At 40.6% G+C, this 20,276-nt stretch overlaps 1 protein-coding gene across 1 annotated transcript in view; it reads right to left on the bottom strand.

The window, feature by feature from the left end:
* Window positions 1–257: 257 nt before the first annotated feature.
* Window positions 258–20,276, bottom strand: part of LOC113729145 (uncharacterized) — a 35,166-nt gene continuing 15,147 nt past the window's right edge. The window contains exons 2-4 of the mRNA XM_027253471.1: window positions 4,876–5,996; window positions 424–1,902; window positions 258–281 (exon numbers count right to left, since the gene is read on the bottom strand). Coding sequence (XP_027109272.1) covers window positions 258–281; window positions 424–1,902; window positions 4,876–5,996 — 2,624 coding nt within the window. The remainder of the gene's footprint in view (window positions 282–423; window positions 1,903–4,875; window positions 5,997–20,276) is intronic.

Below are 20,276 nucleotides of genomic sequence, written 5' to 3'. Positions count from 1 at the left end.
CTTATACTTGATCACGTAGGGAAAAGTCTCAACAAAAGCAATCCATCGTGCATGCCTTTTATTCAACTTTTGTTGTGACTTCAAATGCTTTAGGGACTCGTGATCAGTATGGATGACGAACTCCCTTGCTCTCAGATAATGTTGCCATGTCTCGAGAGCCCTAATGAGGGAGTATAGCTCCTTGTCGTAGGTGGAGTAGTTCAAGGCTGCTCCACTCAATTTCTCGCTAAAATAAGCAATTGGCTTACCCTCTTGCATCAACACAGCTCCAATGCCAATACCTGACGCATCACATTAGATTTCAAACATTCTATCGAAGCTAGGTAAAGAAAGTACAGGTGTGTGCGTGAGCCTGTGTTTAAGCAATTGAAACGCCTTGTTTTGGTCGGCCCCCCATTGAAAAGCGACATTCTTCTTGATTACGGCAGTCAAGGGGACGGCAATTGTGCTGAAGTCTCGCACAAACCTCCGATAGAAGCTAGCTAATCCATGAAAGCTCCTTACTTCGCTCACCGTCTTTGGTGTAGGCCACTCTTGAATGGCTTTAACCTTGCTTTCATCTACCTGTATTCCCTGTGCACTAATGACGTATCCTAGGAAGACCAATTGATTAGTGCAAAAGGAACACTTTTTCAAATTAGCAAACAAGCTGGCTTGGCGTAAAGCATTTAAAACAGCTCGTAAATGTTCCATATGCTCATTAAGATCGCGACTATAGACCAAGATATCATCAAAATAGACTACCACAAATTTACCAAGAAAAGGGCGTAACACATGATTCATTAGCCTCATGAATGTGCTAGGGGCATTAGATAGACCAAAGGGCATGACTAGCCATTCATACAATCCATAAGTAGTCTTAAAGGCCGTTTTCCATTCATCACCCTCTTTCATTCGAATTTGGTGGTATCCACTCTTTAAATCAATTTTCGTGAAAATCACAGCTCCATTTAGTTCATCTAGCATGTCATCTAACCTAGGTATAGGATGACGATACTTTACCATTATCGAATTAATGGCTCTGCAATCTACACACATGCGTGAGCTTCCATCCTTCTTTGGCACCAAGATAACGGGGACGGCATAAGGACTTAAGCTCTCACGCGCCCAACCTTTCTTGAGTAATTCATCCACTTGCCTTTGAAGTTCCTTTGTTTCTTCGGGACTCATGCGATATGCGGCTTTGTTGGGCAACGGTGCACCTGGAACGAGGTCTATTTGGTGTTCAATTCCACGGATGGGAGGTAGCCCGTCCGGGATCTCCTCGGGAAACACATCTTCAAATTCCTGCAACAATGATCGCATACGAGGGTGTAAGGAGTTAGTAGAGTCATTAGAAGCGAGCATTACCTCTTTACATACTAACATAAGCAAAGGTTGGTGAGAAAGTAAAGCCCTTTTTACTTCCCTAGCTTTCGCAAACATACTTTGCTTCCTCTCGACTTTTTGCTCTAGGGCCGACTCATTTAAGGCCATTTTGCCTTCCCTCTTCTCGATTCCTTTCATCCTCCTTTGCTCTTCACTTTCTTGATGTAGCCACATTTGGTCCTCATGCACTTGTTTAGGAGTGAGAAGAACAAGTGTAACCTTCCTGTTGTCGTGTATGAATGAGTACTTATTGGTGAAACCATCATGACTAGTTCTTTTGTCATATTGCCATGGTCTCCCCAATAGCACATGTGTAGCTTGCATTGGCACTACATCACAGAGGACTTCATCCTCATAGCGACCAATGCGGAAAGGGATCACGACTTGCTTCGTGACCCGCACATCCCCACTGTCATTCAACCACTGAAGCCTATAAGAGTGAGGATGTTTGATTGTGAGAAGGGCGGCCTTCTCCACTAGTGTCACACTTGCCACATTTGTGCAACTCCCGGGGTCAATAATGAGACTACACACCTTGCCTTTTATGTGACAACGTGTGTAAAAGATGTTTTCCCTTTGTTGTCCATCATCCTCCTTAACTTGCGTAGTTAGCACCCTTCGAACTACCAAGCCGAGTTGTTCATTCGTTGGTAGTTCCTCACTAGAATCTGCATCGTTCTCTGTGACGACCCCACCTCCCCCTAAGGCGAACCAGAGGGTTCGGCGGGCCGCCTGCCCGGCTCTCGCCGGGACTCAGTCGTTCACTAAAGTCCTGAAATGAATTACAAGAATAAACCTCAAATATACATCACATGGTCCACAAATATACATCCAAGTCTCCAATAATTACATGTCACAATTGCAGCGGAAACAATTCCCAACTATACATAAAATGATTCCAAATCCAAATTGTACAAAATAAAAGGCCATCCATTCACGTGAATAAGCACAACAAGTCCTGCCTTCGCCTTGAGCCCTGTGGAGGGGAATAAAAATATTTTTGGGGTGAGCTAGAAGCTCAGCGAGTAACCAGAAAATCAGTAATCAAATCGGTTTAACAATATTTCTTTTCAATGATGTCATAAATCACATGATAAGTCCAGAAACGATTACAGCATTTACAAAACATTAAATATGGAGTATCAATAATTCAAGAAACATGTACAATGGAAAGCGATAGTAACATTCATGAAAAGGATACGTTTATTTTTTTATAAATAATCCCTCGTTCATCTTTTTATTCGTTCATCTTTTTTTTTCCGGACGTTGGCCGGTCTCCACCCATCCGGACGTAGCCGGACTCCACCCATCCGGACGTAGCCGGACTACAAGGTAATACTCGAGTATACCAAATTCACCCAGGGTCACCATATCGCCCGACCGAGTCCGCTTCTGGCTCGAGTCGATCGGTAACGAAGGGCAGGGCCCAATTCAGCCAAACGGCTTACATTCATGCGCAACTAGCATTTAATCATTAATCATTGAAAATTTCATATTTATTGAGGTCGAGTGCGATAAAGTACACACTCGCCTAGAAAACTCGTTTTAACAATCATTGAAAGCACTTAACACATTATCAATCAATAATAACAAGCCAATAAATCAAGGAATACAGCCAACAAGGAACACTCATATGCAAGCACGCATGATATGCAAGAAAACAGTTCAAAAGTAACTTTGGAAACAGTTTAAAGGTAAATAATGTAAGAAAACGGTTCAAAAGTAACTTTGGAAACAATTCAAAAGTAAATAATGCAGGAAACGATTCATAAATAACTTTAGAAATAGTTTGAGGTCACTCACCTCCACGGCTCAGAAATCATCCATCATATAACATTGCCTTGCTCAAATCCAAGTCTTAGATCACAAACTCAATGCAAACAAATCCTTTCAAAGTTCGGACAGCACTTCCCCTGAATTTGCTTACTTTTCCAGCCATCATGGCTTCATTATTCTTCTCATTCAAACCCAAAGGTACACACACAACAACAAGTTCATCCAATAGCCATTCAGCAAGCTCCAAGTAGTACTAGTACAAGTCAAGCTATGGAAAAGTCCGGAAATGAAAGTTAAGCTCAAAACCAGAAAAACAGTTTTGACGTCATTTTGCGGTAATGGCACCAAAGGTACTAAGATTGTCGGATGAAGGTAAAAGACCCACCGTTTCGAAGCTAAGAGATAGGGGTACAATATTGCAGAAGGTCACTCAACCCAGTTTCGAGTGTAACCAGGTCAAAAATGGAAGAAACTATACCAGAATCACAAAAACAGATTCACAGAACGCATTCCAGCGGAAACATCATAACTCAGGCTCTCCAAGTCCAAATCCAGAAATTCCAAAACCAGATAAAATCTAAGAAATAGGGATACATTTCATCAGAAGACCTCAACAACCAATTCGGAATAAATTCCAGCCAAAACAACCAATTACAGTCGCAAATTCCAATTTCGGGTAAACCAGAACAGCAATAGTAATTTAGACTTTTCTCATTCTACGCTACTCCGATTGACCTGAAATTTTGTAGGCACCTTTAAAATGTCATTCCATACAACTTTCATGTTTTAATAAAAAGCCAATTCGGCCTCTATCTAGGACCTAAAATTTCGGACAGAATGAAGAACCAAGAACCCTAATTTTCCAGATTTCTTCCAAAACAGAATTTACTTGCAATCTTCCACTTTTTCCACCTTCTAGAATCATTAAACATCATTTCCAATCATCATACATAACCACATAATCATACTCATATTAAAACAGAAAAATCCCCAAAAATAATAAAAGTTCATCCATCCAACCACAACTCAAAATATAATCCATCAAACCATCTCTTTAGCCATCACAAGTCACTAATTTAGCATAATCAAGAACAAAGAAAGGATGGCTAGACATGATACCTTCAAATATCAAGAAAGGTGATGACTTAGGGATTTTTCTTCCAAAACAACTCCACCAAGAGCTTCAATCTTCCTTAGCTAGCAAGTTTTATGGAGTGATTTGCAATTTAATCGGTTGGAACTCAAGATTTGGACAAGAAATTGAAGTGCAAGATGATGGATTTTCTCTCTCTTTTCTCTCAAAATTTTGTCCAAGACAAGCTAAAATGGAGAGAAATTGGGTCCAAATTGGTTTTAGTAAAGTTAGAAAAGTCTTGGTCAAAAGTCAAGGTCCAATGGTTTTGTGACAAATGGTCCTTTAGGGTTTTAATCTTATCTTTTTGTCTCTCCAATACAAATATCTTAACACATTGTAAAATAATATCACTTAATACAAAATTCCAACAAGTTGTCAAAAATATAATGCATTTACCGCACTTGCGGGTCCCACGTTCAAAATACGCTCTTAATTTCTCAAAAACTAACCGATACTAGAAAAATCATTTTAAAACTATTTTTGCTCATAAAATTTATCTGGGGAATTTTTCTAATAAAGAAAATGTAGAAAAGGCGGGCGATTAAATAAAATAAACCCTAGAAAATTAGAAAATTTTCGGGTTCTCACACTCATACTTTTCGGGGCGTCACATTTTCCACTAAGGAAGGCATTCCTTCATGGTCATCCCCTTCGTCATCCATAACCACCTCCCCATTGTCAAGCAAGATCATGGTTCGTCGGTTTGGACACTGAGATGCAATGTGACCAAACCCTTGGCATTTGAAGCATTTGGTCTCATGGTTACGGATCTTAGAAATATCATGCACCGCTTTGGGGTCCCTTTTGAAGCCTTCGGGCTTGGCTTCATTTCGTTGGGCTCCACTGAAGACTCCCGTAGTCGGTTTCTCCTCTTTCCTAAGGCCATAAGACCTCCAATTTGATCCACCCAGTGTGTTAGTGGGTCGTGTAGGACCCCTCCTTTTGAGGCGGTGTTCCACCTTTGAAGCTTTGTCCACTGGCTCACGAAGATCCATATAAGTCTGTAGCTTCACCACTTCGGCTATCTCGGGTCTCAACCCACTAAGAAACCGGGCCATGGTTGTCTCACGATCCTCAACAATGTCCGCATGAAGCATAATAATTTCAAGCTCCTTGTAATAATCATCGACGCTCCGGTTGCCTTGGGTGAGGGTTTGCAACTTTTGATAGAGATCGCGGTAGTAGTGGCTGGGCATGAATCTCTTCCTCATGACGGCCTTCAACTCATCCCAAGAACCAATTTGCCTCTCTCTATTCCTCCTACGGCTAGTCTTGTCTTGCTCCCACCATACAATTGCGTAATCAGTGAATTCAAGGATAGCAAGCTTAACCTTTTCTTCCTCTGTGTAACTTTGGCAGTCAAATACCATCTCAAGGCGGTGTTCCCACTCCAAGTACTCCTCTGGGTCTGATTTACCTTGAAAGGAAGGTATTTTGATCTTTACTCCCTTGAACGAGTCATCGGTCCTCTTGGCATCATATCGGGGGCATCGAACAACTTCCTCCTCGTCACTATTCGAGTCATACGCTTCATGTAACGGAGTTTTTCCCCGAACAGATTTGGAGCGACTTTGGCCACTTGCTAATTGGTCAATCCGTTCATGAACGGCCTCCAAAGATTGTGTCAACATGTGCTGGAATTGTCCAATCAAATCAGCATTGTTAAGTTTTGGGTCCAGATGTGATGATTCGCCTCCGTTTGATATGCTTGGGTATCCTGCAATGGTTAGAAAAGAAAAACAAAGAAAAGGTATATGTGACCTCACACACTTCCTCACGTATTTTCACTCACTCTCGTGTATCACTCAAGATTACTCACTCTAATGATCTCACAAATAGCTCTTATTGACCTTTGTTTGTCTCCCTTGAAGAAATCAGAAAATTTCCTCCAAGGAGCTCCAATATTGACGTTCAACCACAAATCAAATAACAAACGAAGCAAGGGTCAAAATGGAAACAACTCAGGTCTATGACACACTTGATACACTACTTAAAAAAAACTCAAATAATGTAGGAAATCAGTCCTAAGATGTTTGACACTAGACACGACTCAAGACTCAAAACAGAAATTTGGAATCCTAGAAAACTCTTACCCGCAAAACTGGAATTTTGGACTGTTGTATTGCTGAATTCTGGTCTATATTTTGGAGGGACAACGGTGCTTCTAGGATGTTCAAATAATGTCAGAATCAGCCCTTGAATTTCAGCCAATTCAGTTTGCAATAACTAGTACAACCGACTTAGGATACTCAAGAATCCAAAGGTGATTTGGGAAAGGTCTTTGTAGCGGTTTAGGAAACTGGTTTGGGGTGCTTTTGGGACTGTCCAGTTTGGTTGGAGTCTTGGCAACCGATTCAAGAATGGAACACAAGATACGGAAGCCAATTAAGATTGGGAAACTAACTAAGAATTGGAGACTTGGAAACCAATCAAGATTAGGAAACCTGATTGCTTTTGGAGAGCCGAATCCCTTCTTCCTTTTCTTTTCTTTCTTATTTCATTTTTTTTTTGTCCTTTTCGTTTCTTTTCTCTTTTTTTTTTTGTACTTTTGATCAAGATGTCAGCTCTTCAGGGAACACAATTTCAGGTTGCTCCAACAAGATCAAGAAACGATTGCAAGAGGGTGCAAGCTTTCAAGAAAATCCTAGTTCCTGATTTTTTTTTATTTTTTTTTTGTTTCAAGAACTTCCAAAACAAATCTTGGTGGACCAAGAACTTCAAGATTCTGGTTCAAGAAACTCAAGAACTTCTCCAATTATGTGATGGTCTCCAAGGTTTGCAAGACAACAACCAAAACTCACGAAATAGGCAAAGCAGAATTTCAGTAATACTCAAAGCGAAATTCCAGCAACTTGACGCGAGAACAAAATAAGGTGCGTGACTTTTTTTTTTGACTCTAATGATTCAAACACAACACCAACAAACTCACGGATGAACAGTGACGTGAGTAGTAATCCGTGAACAGTAACTTTTTTTTTTGTAGAATTATGACAACGAGGCAAGACAGGAATAGCAACGGAAAACAATGAAACCCTAAACACTAGAAACACAAGAAAACAAGATACGAAACAATAAACAAGGGATATAACGTGATACCTCTAACTAGCTCTGATTACCAACTGATACGAACGTCGCCAACTTGTGACGAAACCCGCAAGAGACAAGCGCACAGGATCTAGAGGGACGGAACACGTTTGGGGTTGATGGAACCTTGACCCGTTAATCACATGGCTAACAAACCTTGGTATAGTGTAGAAGACGCCACAATCTAGTGTGATTCTAGATTGATAAGTCAACTTGAAGATCCTAGGGATTTAATCTAAGAACTTCAAGAAAAGCTCACAAGAAGCCAATGAGAGAACTCTCAATTTTGTATTCACGTAATCTATCTCAAAGTACGGAACTTAGGCTAATATATATAGCCTTACAATAAGAAACCCTAATGTGAATTGGAAAAGACTAAAATATGATGAAATAGTTGGGCAGAATGCAGGTGCTTATAAAGCGTGCCCACGCCTTATAGCGACGCGGCTGAAAGGCTAAATGAAATAGTTGGGCAGAATGCATGTGCTTATAAAGCGTGCCCACGCCTTGTAGCGACGCGGCTGCGATTGAGTGGCAGGAGACTTGTTCTTATAAAGCGCGCCCACGCCTTATAGGCCGTGGCCTTTAGACAAGGTCTCCTTCATCGAGCGAAGCTTCTATCAAGGTGACTTGCCTTTCTTCCTCATACGCAAGGCCTTCTATGGGCCTAGGCCTCTCAACTTGCACGTGGACAGCTTGGACTAGGAGTTCGAGTGCTTCCTTCATTTGCTTGGCTCGTGCTCGCGTGATCGGGCCGAGGGGAACTTTCACTTGTTCTACTTGCATGGTTTGACCGGTTTCTTCATTCACATCAAAATCCCACTCTTTAATCATTAACCCTGCTACTTGAGCCTTGCGACTCAAAGCATCGGCTACTACGTTCGCCTTTCCTGGATGGTAGTTGATGGTACAGTCGTAATCCTCCAGAAATTCCATCCACCATCGTTGCCTCATGTTCAATTCCTTCTGTGAGAAGAGGTACCGAAGACTCTTATGGTCCGAGTAAATCTCAAAGGTCACCCCATATAGGTAGTGTCTCCACTTTTTCAGCGCGAAAACCACGGCAGCTATCTCTAGATCGTGGGTCGGGTAATTCTGCTCGTGAAGTTTCAACTTCCTAGAGGCAAAAGAGATCACATTACGATTCTGCATTAAAACGCATCCCAGGCCTTCTTGTGAAGCATCGGTATACACAGCAGACCCATCAACTCCGTTAGGCAGGACTAAAACTGGCGCCGCAGTCAACCTTTTCTTTAACTCCTGAAAGCTCGCGTCACATTTGGCATTCCACACGAACCGACCATATTTATTCGTCAGGTCGGTTAAAGGACCGGCCAACTTAGAAAAATCTTTAATGAAACGCTGGTAATACCCCGCTAAACCTAGAAAGCTACGAACCTCGGTGGGGTTTTTCGGCCGTTTCCAATTGGTCACAGCCTCTACTTTCGCTGGGTCAACCGAGATGCCTTCTTGGAAAATTACGTGCCCTAGGAAACTAACTTTCGCCAGCCAAAACTCACACTTACTGAACTTGGCGTACAATTGATGCTCCCTTAGGGTCTGTAACACAACTCTCAGATGCTGCACATGCTCCTCACGAGTTTTGGAGTAGACCAAGATGTCATCAACAAAAAAAATGATAAATCGGTCCAAATAGGGTTTAAAAACCCTATGCATTAAATCCATGAAGGCGGCAGGAGCATTGGTTAGTCCAAAGGGCATAACTGCGAACTCGAAATGCCCATATCTCGAGTTAAAAGTGATTTTCAGAATATCCTCTCTCCTAATCAACAACTGGTAATATCCCTGTCGGAGGTCTAATTTTGAGAAGACCACTGCTCCCTGCAGTTGGTCAAATAACTCATCAATGTGGGGCAGTGGGTACTTATTCTTAACTGTGACGTTGTTCAGGCCCCGGTAATCAATACACATCCTCAAACTTCCGTCCTTTTTCTTTACAAACAACAAAGGGGCTCCCCAGGGAGACCCACTCTCTTGAATGAATCCCCGCTCCAGAAGGTCTTGTAATTGCAACTTTAGGTCCTTGAGCTCTGCAGGGGCCATTCGGTATGGGGTTTTGGAGATAGGTGAGGTTCCAGGTAGCAGGTCTATCTTGAATTCTATCTCTCTTTCCGGAGGTAGAGCTACTAACTCATCAGGGAATACATCCGGAAATTCCCTTACTATATGTACATCCTCTACCTTCACTTTATCTGTGGGGTTGTTGATTAGAAAGGCTAAAAATTCTTGTGCCCCTTTACTTAGCAGTTTTCTAGCCCGAAAGCCCGAAATCAAAGCAGATGAGGCTAACCTACCCCTTATATCCAACCTTAAGGTCGCCTCTCCAGGAATACGGAACTCCACCACTTTCTTCTTACAATCTAGTTGGGCATTATACTTAGCTAACCAGTCCATGCCCAGAATCACATCATACCCCTTGATAGACAGGCTTATCAAATCTCCTAATAATCTCTTCTCTCCTACCCACACTTCACAATCCCTATAAACCAGACTAGTAACCAACCGATGATTCCCCGTAGGGGTACTAACTTCTAGGTCGTATGGTAAACTAGTAGGTTTTATATCGTGCCACACATGAAATCAGGATTAACAAAGGAATGAGTGGCACCTGGATCTACTAAAACTTTGGCAAAGCGGTGGAATACAGGGATCGTACCTTCTACAACCTAGAAGGAATCTGGGACTTGCTGGGGCTCTAACAAATACACTCGAGCTGGCACCTTAGGTTTGGACCCATCTCCTTTAGCTGGTCTAGCATTGGTCCTCGGCGGTTGTTGGCTCCCTTTTCCATCTTGTTTTAGGACCGTGCAAGTGGCCAACTGGTGGTCTGCGCTTCCGCAGCGCAGACCCACAAGGCCTCCTTCTTCCAGCAATTATCCTTGGAGTGATTCGGCTTTCCGCAATACCCACAAGGCCCACGGGACGCCGAACCTGAACCCTTCTGGAAGTTTCCGCCTTGGCCTCTCCCGGCTGAGCCACCCCTGGACTGAGCCCCTCTGCCGAAACCCGTCTGTCGTCCACCTCCAGCTCCTCGTCCGAACTTGGAGAGGGTGCCTTTATCCCCTTGCCCCGAACTGCTTTCAGGAAAACCTCGCTTCTTTGCCTGGAAGTTCCTTACTTGCAACCTAGCACTTTCTACCCGTTGGGCCTTTTCCACGACCTCGCTAAAAGCATTGATTTGAGCTACTGCGAGGTCCTTCTGGATTTCAACATTCAAGCCCTGGATAAAACGCCTGATCCGCCGTTGCTCGGTCATGATCAGCTCAGGAGCAAATTTGGACAGATGGGTGAATTGGCTCACGTACTCCGCCACAGATTGAGCCCCTTGGCGGAGTCGGATAAACTCATCTTCCTTCCTCTCCTGAACTAGAGGAGGAAAGAATTTCGCATTGAATTCTCTCATAAAATTTACCCAAGTCCTGGGCGTTTGTTCCTGTTCCCATTTTTGCCGAATGACATTCCACCAGGAACAGGCCGCCCCTTCCAGCTGGAAAACGGCAAAAGTCACATGCCGTTCTTTGGTGTAGTGCAGGGCAGCGAAAATGTCTATCATTTTCTCAAGCCACCTCTCGGCGACATCCGGGTCGGACTCCCCAACGAATTTCGGTGGGACAAACTTCTGAAATCTTTCAAGTGCCCTGTCGTTGCTCTCGACGTGGTTGCCAGGGTTTCCAGGGTTAGGGTTAGGGTTCTGACCCTGTTGCTGCACCACTTGTGCCAGCAGGTTGGTCATTTGCTGCATAGCGGTAGCTATCTGCACGTTGGGGTCAACCCTCGGTTCAGGATTAGGTCCAGAGAAGGTTTTCCCAGCACCCTGGTCTAACGTAGCTTGTCTACTCCGGCGCCCACGCCCCCGTCCACTACGCGTACCTTCCATGAACTCTATTTAATCTAGGCAAACGTACTAGAACAATACAATAACAATGCATGTAAGTAAAATTCCAAAATCTTTTACAATGACATATATATACATTCCAAACAAAGTCAAACAACGCACATATCAACAACCAGTCAAGCCAAGTACAGTCAAATCAAGTACAGTCAAGTACAGTCAAGTCAAGTATACACATAGACAATCCACCAGGGAATGGCCTTATCAAAAATAATATACACGTAGCTAATCCAACGTACAAAACGGCTAGCTAAGGCTCTTTTCCCTATCCGTCCTATATACAGAAACAAAACTATCCCAAAAGATCCTAGGAGTCACAACCTAGTCCATCGTCGGGCTAATGGACCCACCCGACGGGGTGGATTCACCCCCTGCCCCGACCCCTGTGCACAACGCCTCGTCGCTCACCCCCTCGAGCACGTCGACGCAGAGGTTCAGGATCGACGCGGCTCGAACCCTAACCTTCCAAGCTCGCTTAGTCTCACGCTCACGTGCCTCCCTAAGTTGAGTGCAGAGGTCGTCCACTCTATCCTCACACTCGAACACATCGTACTCTAGATCCTTAATTCGCTTGGCTTGTTTCTCGTTGGCCGACCTCAACTGATTCACCTCGGCCTCGAGCCTAGCATTATCTTTGGCCAGCTCCTTCCGTTTCTCGGCCACGGCCAACACTAAGGTGTTAGGGTAGGTGTAGGTGTGGCGACACTCACACCGTCGGAGGCGGTTAGCCAGGCTCTAACGCACGACGACCCCTCTTGGCCGTATCTGGAATGGGATCACTGAGAGCACTCCACGGGGTCGCTCACCAGGAGGGCTATCACTAGGCTCACCACGTCCGTCCATCCTACACCAAAAGAGTAAATAAATGTAAATAACCTTAAGGAACATAATCAAAATAATCCTCAAGTCGAGCCTTTCTAACACGCCCAGGCCAATTCAAACCTAGGCTCTGATACCACCTGTGACAGCCCCACCTTCCCCTAAGGCGAACCAAAGGGGTTAGCTGACTGCCTGCCCAACTCTCGCCAGGACTAACGGGACAGTGTAAAGCGATCTAGCACGTTTCGGAACATACAAGCGTACTTAGTCAGGTCAAAATTACAAAATAAAAAAAAACGAAAACAGAGTCGGTCATGAATAGTAATCGACACGTCAAAATCCAACCAAGCATCAATCAAACATACACATCTTGAAATTTAGCATTTACATACCAAAAGGGCATACCCAAATTGTCCAACAAGTTTATACAAGTACGGCTTGCAAATTACAACTCAACAATTTTGGTTGGATCAAAATGCGCTTAGAATTTGCTCAAAAGGAGCTATTCAAAATTTCATTCACATAAGCTCAACTCGGCAACCAACATTCAAGGACTTTCCAAAAGTGTTTATATTCCTGTAAGGAAAACAAAAGGAATAGAGTGAGCTTACGCCCAGTGAGTTACTATCACTCAAGCAACCAATTTCATATAGGCATAAAGCGTTCAATAAAGAAGTAAACCAAGATCACACATTAACAAAATGGGTAAAAGGATACGAACGGCTCTCAAGAGCCCCTTTCCTCGCTTGTATACTTGATCGGACTTCATTGACCCTCCGTCAATGTTTACAAAGTAACCAACCGTAGGCTCCACTTTACTTCCATTCCTTCCACCCAACATTCCCCTACCGGGCCCGAACTCCAAATAGTGTAAATTTGGTAATACTCAAGTATACCGGAATCGAGAGTCTCATACTACAGGATTCCATATAACAGTCCCCATGGCTCGTCAATTTTCACGACCAAGCCCTCGCCGGCTCGATTCAATCGACTACCAATGGGGTTGAGCTCAGTAGTAACAGTAATGGCCGTTGGATACTCGTCCATACGACACCCAATCCAGTATTTCATGTACTATTCAAGTACCACAGTTAACAGTCATATATAATACAAAAGGGGTGAGGGTGATCAACTACACCCTTACTTTAATCAGTTTCACCGGTGCAAATAAGCCTTCAAGGCATCAAGTTCAAATATAACAAATCCACATTGTAAACAAACAAGTGAGTAGTATACTCACCAAGCACGCAAATGATATTTCATATACTTCCGCCCAAAGAGCGTCTTGAACCACCGTCACGTCCTAAAACATTCAAATAATCACAATAAGACTCGATTACAAGTCATAACCCAAATCCACATACTCCCAAAATAAGGCTCCAAATAAACGTATAAGTGCCAAAGTAAGTTAGGGAAAAATCCGGAAATGAAAGTTAAGCTCTAAGACCTAAAAATAGTTTTGACGCCATTAAGCGTATTGGGCACAACTGGCACTACGAGTATCGGATGGATGTATACTATACACCGTTTCGAAGCTAACAGAAAGGGCTACAATGTTGAAGAAGGCCACTCAATCCATTTTGTAGTGTAACTAAGTCAAAATCACAATGTACCAAACCAGAACCGTATAAACAGGTTAACAAAGCGCATTCTGGTTAACCAATCATAAGTCAGGCTACCAAAGTCCAATTCAAGTGATTCCAAAGCCATACGAAAGCTAAGATACCAGGATATATTTCTTAAGAAGACATAAACAACCAAATCAATCGTATTCCCAATCAAACTAACCAATTACCAAAGCTGATTACCAAGTTCGGACAGAAACAGGGCAGCAGAGGTATTTCAGTCTTTTCACAGGCTACGTTGCTCCGATTGGCCTGAAATTTTGTAGGAAACTATAAAATATTATTCCCTACAACTTTTATGTTTTAATCCAAGGCTAATTCGACCTCTAACTATGAGGAACAGTACCAGGCAGAATGGTTGAATTGAAACCCTAAATCCGAATTTTTCCGTTCAATGCTGAAATTTTCCGCAAACAACCACAATTTACACATTCTAGCTTCATTCTAGATCATTTCCAACCATCATACATGGCCACACAATAGGAATCATATGAAAACAGAAAAAATCATGATTAAATAGAAAATGCACCAAATTCTACCAAAAGTCAAGAAACAACACTTAAAATCATCACTTCACCTCACACATGTCAATAATTAAGCATTATTGAGTTGCAAGAAAGGTCCCTTAGTTACTCACCTTAACAACCCAAGAACAAGAGCAACTTAGCACCTTAATCCTCCAAACAACTTCACTAATCACCTCACAACCACTCACTTAAGGGGTTTTATGGAGTAAATGCAAGATTAAACGGTTGAATGGAAAGATTGGGCAAGATTGGAGCAAGAAATTGGAGAGCTTTTCCTTTCTTTCTTCCTTGGAGAGAATCGGCCAAGAAGCTTGAAAATGAAGGGTAATTTTAGTCAATTTTGATTTATTTGGTAAAGTCATGAATAGTGGTCAACAAGTAAGAATTAATCTACAAGTGACACTTGTCACTTCCATTAAATGCTAAGCTATCCTTTTGTTTCCTCAACTCTAATCCATATGGTATCCTCTAATTATCTCATAACATCCGGTAAATTAAACCCAGTATCCAAAACTTAACCTAACTGGCCGAATTTTACCGAACTTTCCGCACTAGCGGGTCCCACGTCCGATATACGTTCTTAATTTCTTAAAATCTAACCGATACTAGAAAAATCATCTAAAAACTATATTTACTCATAAAAATTATCTAGAAAATTTTCTAATAAAGAAAATGCAGAAAAGCATGCAATTAAATAAAATAAAACCGAGAAACTGAGAAAATTTACGGGGTCTCACAGTAACCCTTTGAGTCTATTTTCCGACGGTATAAAGTTATAAATTTTGGACTTAAGAAACTTGAGATATGATTTTTCAAATAGTATCATGTAAAACTGGAAAAATTTTGTTTTCCTAGAACTGTTCCTACTTTCATTTCCAACTTTACAATTGGAGTTGGTAAACTCTTTTGAGTTTGCATTATGAGTGGAATTGAGGTTTAAATGAAAGGAAATGAAGTTTTGGAAACCTTAAGTTCTTCATGTATTTTGGCTTTGTCTTGTTAGTCTTTTAATATAGTATATAACCACAGGACTCGAGAGAGTTCAAGATGATGAACCAGGGTTAAAGTGAAGGGTTGCAATTGATTGGTGAGTGTTCCAACTGTGTATTATATGCTCATTGTTGCTGGAAGTTGCTAGGTACTTGATTTATCATCTCATAGGTAAGTGTGTACATTATCGCACTTGACCTAACTCGATTAAACTTTGATATTCTGTTCAAGCATTACGACCATTTAATTATAACGGAAATCTGGCCAGAATCCGGCTACTTTTTGGCCGGATTTTCGGCCGAATTGTCGTCCGAATTTGAGGCAGTGAGCATAAAAAATTTTTAAATCTTCCCTGTCAATCCGACCTTGAATCCGGCCAATATTTGGCCGGATTTACTGAAGAATTTTTTATTTTTGCAGTTTTGCTCTATTTTTCTTGTTTGTGAAACATGATATGCTATGATTATTTGTGAATTGAAATACTTGAAATGCTTGAAACATGCTATGCTAAGCTTATTTGTGACTTGAGCCTGTTTGGGCGAGTATGCTCTTATGTATACTTAATTAACCTGATTTGACTAAATACTTGATATCTCCTTCATGCATGAACAAGTAACTTGATTTGTAGGTGACCTGTATATTGACTTGAAATACTTGAAATGCTTGAGAATGTGTATTACTGGACATTACTTGTGACTTGATCATGGCTAGACGAGTGTGTTCTTATTCGCACTCGACCTCCATGAACTTGAATTAATTGATCCTGCGTGAGGACTTGCATGTTTATGTGCATGGTTGTAGACCGGCTGCATTCCTCTTGTGGCGGTTGAATAGTAGACCGACTACATCCTTCTTGTAGCGGTTGGACTATAGACCGACTGCATTTCTCTTGTGATAGTTGAATAGTAGACCGGCTACATCCTTCTTATAGCGGTTGAATTGTAGACCAGCTACATTTCTCTTGTAGTGGTTGAACTGGGCCTTGGATCTTATCCGAGACGTCGGGTAAGTGGAATTTAGGGTTACTCATGCGTATGCGTGAATGTAAGTCGGCAACGGCTGAACTGAGCTCTCGTTGGACCTCTTGCTTTAGACCAGCCTCCGAGCGGTCGGATAAGCTGAGCAACCTTGGGTAAAGGATAAAGTTCCTAACCTGTTTACTCCTGATTGAAATTCATCACTTGAACATTGATATTACTGAATACGGAGCTTTAAGTGACAACTAACGTCTCCAATCATTAATGCGTGAGCGTTGGATAACAGCCAACGACTCCATTTCCTAATTACTGAATACTTGGGGCTATAAGCCATATCCTGAATTACTGTATATCTGGGACTATAAGTCCAACCCAGGGCTAGTTGGACGAATCGAGCCGGCAAGGGTTTGGTCGAGAAGATCAACGAACCTTTGGTACTTCTTTGACGTTCGGGCCCGATAAGGGGTATGTTTGGTGGACGGAAATTGGTGTAAAGTGGAGATCTACGGACATTATACTTTCGTGGTTGACGGAAAGTCAAAGGACCTTGATCAAGCTACTGTGGAACTTGCTCCTAAGAGCAACCTATATCCTTTGCCGTGAATGTGTTCTTTACTGTACACTTTTGCATGATCCATCTGGCTACTTGCTTAACTATATACTGGGCCCTGATCTATTTGAGTTTGACTTGTTTCTTGATGTCTGGGTATGCTATCTTGTCTCTTATTTTACCTGCTTGGTTACTTGGAATCTCACTGGGCTTTTAGCTCATTCCATGCAATTTGTTTTCCTTACAGGGATGAAAACATGAGAGGTTGAATTAAGGAAGGTCTCGATTTCTTCTAAGTTTGTTAGTTGCTCGAGGGAATACTTCATAGATGTCTAACCAGCTTGTTTGGTTGATTTTTACAAGTTTGACTCCTTGGTCGTATTATAGATTGTGTGGACATTGGAGGTCCATAAGTGTATATCTTGAAGGTTATATTTAATATCGCTTTTATTTTGAGGTTATCATTTGTAAATTTCAAGAATTGTGACTGAACCCTGGCGAGAGCTAGGCAGGAGGTCCGCCAAACCCTTGGGTACGCCCTAGGAGGAGGTGGGGCTGTCACAAATATGATATCATTGTTGAATTTCAGAAAAACTTTTTGAGGTATCACCACAAAGTATTTCTCCAATCCTTTGACTATATTCATCATACTCTATTTTCTTTAATACTTCATTCCAAACTTGGTCAGAGACATCTGTTTCAAGTATCAAATCAGTTTTATCATTTGGTAGGGTTAATTTAGGTAAATATTTACAAAGATTTTTAATCTTTTAACTTGATCCTCTAAATAGGGTGAAAATTCAAATTTTTTATTTTTCTTGAAAAGTTTTGAAAAGGTTTTCGTATTTCTACTAAATTTTGTATAAAATCAGAAGCACGGTTAAGAATTCCAAAAAAAAAACTCTGTAGTTGTGTTTTGTCTAAAAGTTTATTAGAAAATTGATTAAGTTTTCAAGTATATGAGGTTGTAGTTTTACCCCTTTCCCGTCTATTTCCATACCAAGAAACTCTATTTCTTATAATCCTATTTTTGCTGTTTTCTGAAACTGCCAATCCATATTGCATACATAAATCTACAGAAGTGTTTAAGTGAATAATATGTTGGGCTATATTATCACTAACAATTAAAATATCATCTACATACACATGAACAAAAGGATAGTTCTTAAAAATATTATTCATTTTTCTTTGAAATATTTGTGGTGCATTTTTTAATCCAAAAGGCATAACAAGTCATTCATATTGTAAGTATGGTTTATGTGGCGTAGGAGGAATGTGGCCCATTTTGAGGGTCTCCAGATGGAGCCTAGGTGGGTTATCAAGAAATTTTATTCCTTCTTACAACTCTTGGGTACAACTACCCATATTAAAAGGAATTAGTTGGCAGGGGACTTTGATTCAGTCATAGCGTCTTTCTTCTGCCTTAACCAACCCAAAAAGAAAATGTGCATTGCAGTGAAATGGGAGGCGTCAAGATTGGGTTTTTTGAAGCTTCATACGAACGCCAATGTTAGCAATGGAAAGGCTGTGGGAGGTGGTGTCCTCAGTGACCATCGGAGCAAGGTCATCTTAGCCTTTTACAGAGTTTGGAGATTTACAAGTATTAGAGGCGGAAGTCAGGGTGTTACTCTATGGGTCGGAGATATGTAGTAGTAAAGCAATGTCTCGGATTGAGACAGAAGTAGATTCGCAGCCGCTTTTTCTTTTGGTGGTTTCGGATCATCTATCTACTTGGCCACTCTGAAATGTTATTTTGAAAGTTAAGTCCTTGCTACAACGATTGGCAGGTAATCTTCGTCATATTTATAAAGAAGTGAATGTGGTTGCTGATGTGCTGGCAAGTCATCCGAGTATCGGGCACAGTATTGCAAGTCCTTGTCACAATTGCCAAAACATATTCAGTCGCTAGCTAACCTAGACATAACTGTCCATGCAACAGTTTGACAAGTCAATATAAGGGAGTAGTACTCCTTGTTTTCAGCTTTCCTACTATATCAGTTTTTCCAAAAAAAAAAAGCCATTCATATTGTCCCTGAGGAGATGAAAATGCAATATATTGAATACTGTCCTTATGTCTCTTTATTTGCCAAAATCTGCTTTTACAATCAAACATCGAGAATATCTTTTTTCCTCTAATCGCATTAATTAAACTTTTTTGTGAGGTAAAAACATCCATAAAAAATTGTATTATCATTTAACTTTTTATAATTGACTACCATCCTAGGTTTACCTCTTATTATTTCTAACTATGAAGGTTGGAGATGGGTGAGGTGATCTGTTTGATCTAATTATCTTTACCTTTTCTAATTCTTCTAGTTATATGTTAAATTCTTCTTGGCCTTGAAGACTTTATCTCATAACATCAACTCTTATTATTTTATGTTTATCTATCATCTCTAATCTTGTTTCTTCTCAATTTCTATCCCAAAATTGTAAGGGATTATCAGAGTAGCATTGCTTAATTTTGGCTTTTATAATTTCTAATCCTTCAATTATAATTTTCATCTATTGCATAGCATTATCCACTATATTCTCTATCTTTAATAGAGGTTGTACTTTTGAAAAATGGTTTTTCTTTATATCCAATCTCACCACGTTGGCAATGCGAGGTTGAAAAGAAATCAGAGTTTTTCTAGCATAAGTATTTTTAAATCTATTGACTATAATTCAATGTCTATATGGTGTTTTAAAATGTATTTGTTATCTTAAAGTATCAAATAGACCTTTATGTAAAAGCCAAAAGAAATTATTTCCTAGTAAAATATTAGTTCCTGTATCAGAGAAGTAAAATGATAGACACTTTATTAGTTATGATCCTAATAATATTTGTGGTAAGGAAATTTCTTCACATAAATATATCTTATTATTGAAAATATCTAACCCAATGATATCTTTTAATTTTACTGTATATTGATTAGAAAAACATGTCCTTTTAAATAACTAAGATCCTGATCCATTATCTATATATGCAGCAAAATATTATGCTTTAAAATCTTTATAAATTAATCCAATAGGGATATAAACACTAGTGGAGCTAGTCATCTAGGGATGTAAATAATGTTATCATTGTAATTTATTTGTAATCCGTAATTTGTAATGCTATATGGAGATACTTGTTTTAAAAAGTTAGTTCCAAACATAATTTCTAATGAATCATTAAATCCTTCATTTTCGACAAGAAGTTATATAGGTATTTTTGTTTCTCCTAATCAGATACCGGCTTCTACTACTTTATCAATTTCTTGTATTTCTCCGTTAAAGTTAATATATTGATATGGTTCTTGTAATTGATAGCAAACTAGATTTTTTATCAATTTGTGGCTAATATAACTACCACTTGCTCCTGTATCAATTAAATTTTACATGGAGAATACTATATTCCATCATAATATTCTCCTTCTATCTTATAATTAGTTTTTAGTCTTTTATCTGCACTTATTAAAGGATTAAATCTTTGACTACTTCCTACTCCTACTTCTAAATAGGTTAATCGAGATGGAGCTTTTTATACA

The sequence above is a fragment of the Coffea arabica genome, chromosome 2e (assembly GCF_036785885.1).
Source record: "Coffea arabica cultivar ET-39 chromosome 2e, Coffea Arabica ET-39 HiFi, whole genome shotgun sequence".
Classification (NCBI taxonomy): Eukaryota; Viridiplantae; Streptophyta; class Magnoliopsida; order Gentianales; family Rubiaceae; genus Coffea; species Coffea arabica.
This window is presented reverse-complemented; position numbering and strand designations above follow the sequence as displayed.